Below are 5,207 nucleotides of genomic sequence, written 5' to 3'. Positions count from 1 at the left end.
GAAACGGAGTTACCTACCCCTGTCTGGGGTTTTACGAAAGAAAAGTACAATAATGGTAAGTGAAACTCGATGGAACGACAACTTGCAGATTACCGCGCACGAAAATTCAAAGAACACTCGAGTAGCTCATCCTGGGCAGCAGATTCCTCTCGCTTTATTACGTCCATATTTAAGAGAAACCCACAAGTATGTTGGTAATATTAATCAAGTAATTATTTTATTTATGGTCAGTCCCATCCTCCATCGAGTCCATGATGGTTATCTTCTGATTCGTGAATATTGTGTTTTGTAAATAATTTCAGTTTGGTTTGACATAGGGGGCCTACAGCCGTGTCCGGTGTATCCCTAGATCAGTTCCTGCAGCCAAATATTGTCTTTAAAATAAAAATGCATCAGGTCTGAGAAAATGAAGACGTTTTAACAAAACTATTAATAAAAGGAAAAAAAAAAGAATTTTTTATTTTTTATTAAACACACTCAACACATTTTATTTACGGTTATATGGCGTCAAACATGTGGTTAAGGACTACACAGATAATGAGAGAGGAAACCCGCTGTCACCACTTCATGGACTACTCTTTTCGATCAGCAGCAAGGGATCTTTTATATGCACCATCCCACAGACAAGGTAGTACATACCACAGCCTTTGATATACCAGTCGTGGTGCACTGGCTGGAACAAGAAATAGCCCAATGCACCACCAACAGGGATCGATCCCAGACCGACCACACATTGAGCAAGCGCTGTACCACTGGGCTACGTCCCTCCCCAACAAGTTCCAAGTTTAATCAGAATAAAGAATTCCTCTCATAGAGGCACTGTACTGTGTACAAATAGCGGGTCAACCTATTTATATTACAGTCTCAAGTCCCAAAGTAACCTGAAGACAAAAACAGAACCCTCATGTTAATATTGAGGTGTACATTGTTCATATTTGGCACAAAGATACACATCAGTATGATGTATTTAAATATGTAAAAAACAAAAGTGTAGGAAAAATTAAATTTTTCATGTCCGGGCCATACATAACGAAATCGGTATTCACCGTCCGAAGAATGAAAAGTAAAATGTTTTTATTAAATATGTTACATACAATCTTGGGATTTGGCATGAGGTTACACATCAGTATAATGTATTTAAATATGTAATCAAAATAAATGTAGGAAAAATTAAATTTTTCATGTTCAGGTCATACATAACGAAATGGGTATTCACTGTCTGAAGAAAGAAAAGCTAATTAAGTGATTACATGTCATATATGATACACAATCATTGGATTATGGCATGAGGATACACCTCAGTATGATGTATTTAAATATATTTTTAAAATTTTTTACAAAACAAAATTATTTTCTAATAACGTTTTTCATCTTCTGGCCGTACATAATGAAATTGTTAATCACCGCCCGAAGACCAAAACAGAACCTGTATGTTAATGGCGAGGCATACATTGTTCATATTTGTCATGAAGATACACCTCGATCAGTATGATGTTTTTAATTTTTTTTGTATATTTCATCTATGCTAAATTTATTGTTCTATATTTTGACTGTCTTTGTTGGGTTTTTTCGGGTGTTTAGTACAGTAAGTTCAAAAACAAAATAAGAAGACAGAAGAAATAACGTTGTTACGAACTGGGGACACCTCGACTGATTGACACATTTACAATCATGGATACATCTTAATTCTTATATTAGTTATAACCATAACAAATTTTAAAACAAAAATAACATTATACATGCGTCATGTATGTCTCACCTGGTATATCTATAATACAATTAATAAAATTGTTTCTATGAAATTAATTACTCAAAACTGGACACAGCATAAATAACCGGGGCGGCACAGACAAAGATGAAAAAACTTATTAAAAATATTTTAGTTTTCTACACTTATTTTTTTTATACATATTAATTACATCATACTGAGGTGTATCCTCCTGCTAATTCCATGATTGTATATGACACAATTTAATCACTTAATTTACTTTTCCTTCTTCAGACGGTGAATACTGATTTTGTTATGCATATATATGGTCCGAAGATAAGAAAAGTAATTTTTCCTTCATTTATTTTTTTAACATATTTAAATACATCATACTGAGGTGTATCCACCTGCCAAATCCCATGACTGTATATGACATAGAATTCCTTTTTCGGATGGTGAATACCGATTTTATTATGTACAGCCTGAAGATGAAAAATTTAATTTTCTGACATTTTTTATTTTATTTTTTATTTTTTACATATTTAAATGCATCATACTGAGGTGTATCTTTGTGCCAAATATAAATGTATGCCTGAACATTAGCATCAGGGTTCTGTTTTTGTCTTTGGGTTACTTTCGGGCTTTGAACTAAATAGGCTGACCACAAATAGCCTAATACATACATGTATTTGTTTATAATCCGTCCCACAGGGAACGCCTTTTTTCATGTAGGAGAATGGGACAGACTATAGTCCATATCTTATGAAATCATTAAGTTTTTAGTACTTACTTGATCAATATAATTCTGTGGGATCTGAAGTTAATTTTTAGATTTCTTTTCAGACTTCTCAGAGTGACGGAAAAGACACTGCAAGTGACAGCAATCAGTCAGCTGACAGCCTGAAACTTGTGATCAGTGACAGTGGTGAGATCAGTCAACAGTCGAGCAGTCGGCTGATCACTACAGAGCGAGTTCTCAAGGTTGTGCTCTGGTTTGTGTTGTGGGCGATTTTCCTTGAACTCCAGTTCGGAGCTGTGTATTTCGTTGTGTCGCTACTATTCATTATCTACCGGACCACGAGGACAGGTCCCAAAAAGACTGGAGACCTCAGTGCATACTCAGTCTTCAATCCTAACTGTGAGCGAATTGATGGCACATTCACAGCCGAACAGTTTGAGAAAGAACTAAGATTCGGTGCTTTATCAGTGCATTAACAAACTGTAGAGTTTATCAAGACAAACTGTTGATAGTAGTGATAGTATAAGGAGTGATAGTGGTGATAATATAAGCGATGATAGTGATGATTCCGCAGTACAGGAAGGCGAGTGTTCGCCGCAGCATGAAGCGTCACCTGCGGCGCGGCACCACACTGAAGACGTCGCGACTAGACGTGCTGCTGTGGCTCGACTATCTGGCGTTCGTGCACCGACTGGCTGTGGAGGTGGACCGGGCGGCCGCCGCGGACAAGAGTCGAACCGTGACTGCTGCACACGTGAAGCAGGTCGCCAGACAAGTCTTACAGAGCTGTAAGGGATGAACGCTTGTCTGGCTAAACAGTCTTATGTTAAACTTACAACTAAATGTTTGATATGCTCCAGATATGGTGCACATTCCATTTATCTGTAATCCGTGTGTGTATGTGTAGATGCAATCTGCAATGCGTAATCCGTAATAATCACTATGTAAATAGGTTGAATGGATTCTATTTATGCGTCTGCATTTTAATGCATTATGGATCACATACCGTATATATATATATATCGATTACAGACAAATGGAATTTGCATCCAACTCCTTTTTTAAATATTTTCAATTTTAAAAGAATTTTCTCCATCTGTCTAATTTTTAGTATGGTGAAAGATAATGGGCCACATTTATGCAGACCGATTTTCTTAAATGCATGTTTTTTAAGCAGTGAAAATGTATGTCGTTAAATTTAAATGCAACACAAAAATAGGATTAGTAAATTCAGCCCATTAGTTTTTAGGATGACACATGGTTTTGGATAACTTTTAACAACTTGTACTACTTTTTATTATTTGGGGTTTAGAGCTTTTGATATGTACTACAATAAATTATATATTTAAATAATTTTTCTTATGATTGATTTGTGTTTTGGAAGCTGTTGACAAATATCCATTACAATTCTTCTCAACCAGTTGTTTTTCTATTCTCCTTCATAAAGGTTCTGCCGTATTACCTATCTGTTGTGTATATGCTGATGGCCTTCACACACAAATGAATACACTATCTTACATTCTATTTAAAGTTGTATAATGATGGCCTCCCACCAAAATAAAAGTTTGCTTGAAAATATAAACGTTATATGTGCCCATAAAAATTGCAAAATAATTTAAGTTTAGGGAATATTTTGTTTTTGGGTAAAGATCTCTGAAAGTTGCATAGCAAAATGTTCCCTGAAGTTACTAGTGGGAAAAAAGAATATTACGGGAGAATCTTTAGACCATCAGTGGAATTGGGAGTGTCCATTTGAGACAAACACTTTGTACTGATTTTGTGGATTCTCCGATTTGATAAAAATTAAATATGTAACATAGTTGTAATGAACACAAGTTTTCTGGCATGCAAGTACATTCCAGTTTGGATATTACAGAACAGTGGCGTAGCCGGGGGAGGAGGGGCAGGGGGCCGTGGCTCCCCCCAATCCCGGGAATGTTTTACCTTTTTGCTTATTAATAACAATAAAAAGGTTCCTGTGTCATATCCCACTACACAGGTGCCGCCCCCCCCCCCTACAAAATCCTGTCTACGCCACTGTTAAGAATTATTAGTTTGTATTTATTGGTGGAATATGACACTGTAATTTTTAAGTAGTACCTTTAATTTGTTTGGTTTACTCATCTTTTTGAACAGCTACTAGCAATACATTGTGTTACTAACCAACCTCTGAGAGGTGGTGCATTTTGTGATGCAAGCTGTAACATGACCAATAGATTCAAATACTACTAAAAACGGTGTATTTTGTTTTATTTCACCCATGCCTTATCATTTATGTATATTTTTCTGACAAAATTTGTTTTTAGAAAGTTAATATGGTTTTATCTGAGAAGGATGACAATGTTATACATTCAACGTTGAATAAATTTTAAACGAGTACACGTGTTGCTTTTTTAAAATTTCCGTGTCTTATAATAATACCCGAAACACATGCACTAGTTTACTCATGAATAAAAGTATAGTTACTTGCATTAACTCCTGTATTTAAATATGTCATGCAGATTCACACAAGTAAAATTATTTCAGGAGTACATTGGTAGTAATTAATCCTGAAGTCCTGCTAAAGTATATTTACTTGTGAGAAAATTTGTTCCTTAGGCAAATTTATCACGTGAACTCGACAAAAATACTAAAATTCTCTTGAGATTTGGATCCTGCCCATATTCAATGTATTGTACCTCTGATGTCTTAAAAAAAAAAAAAGAGTTTGTTTTATTTAATGACGCCACTAGAGCACATTGATTTTTTATCTTATCATCG

The 5,207-nt window shown here is 35.4% G+C and overlaps 1 protein-coding gene across 1 annotated transcript; it reads left to right on the top strand.

Moving 5' to 3' along the window:
* Positions 1-44: 44 nt before the first annotated feature.
* On the top strand, positions 45-4,824 carry LOC121372556 (SAYSvFN domain-containing protein 1-like). The gene is made up of 2 exons (XM_041498946.1): positions 45-186; positions 2,552-4,824. The coding sequence occupies exons 1-2, from the start codon at positions 70-72 to the stop codon at positions 2,921-2,923; spliced, it is 489 nt and encodes a 162-aa protein (XP_041354880.1). The 5' UTR covers positions 45-69; the 3' UTR covers positions 2,924-4,824.
* Positions 4,825-5,207: the final 383 nt, after the last annotated feature.

Source organism: Gigantopelta aegis, chromosome 4 (assembly GCF_016097555.1).
Source record: "Gigantopelta aegis isolate Gae_Host chromosome 4, Gae_host_genome, whole genome shotgun sequence".
NCBI lineage: Eukaryota > Metazoa > Mollusca > Gastropoda > Neomphalida > Peltospiridae > Gigantopelta > Gigantopelta aegis.
This window is presented reverse-complemented; position numbering and strand designations above follow the sequence as displayed.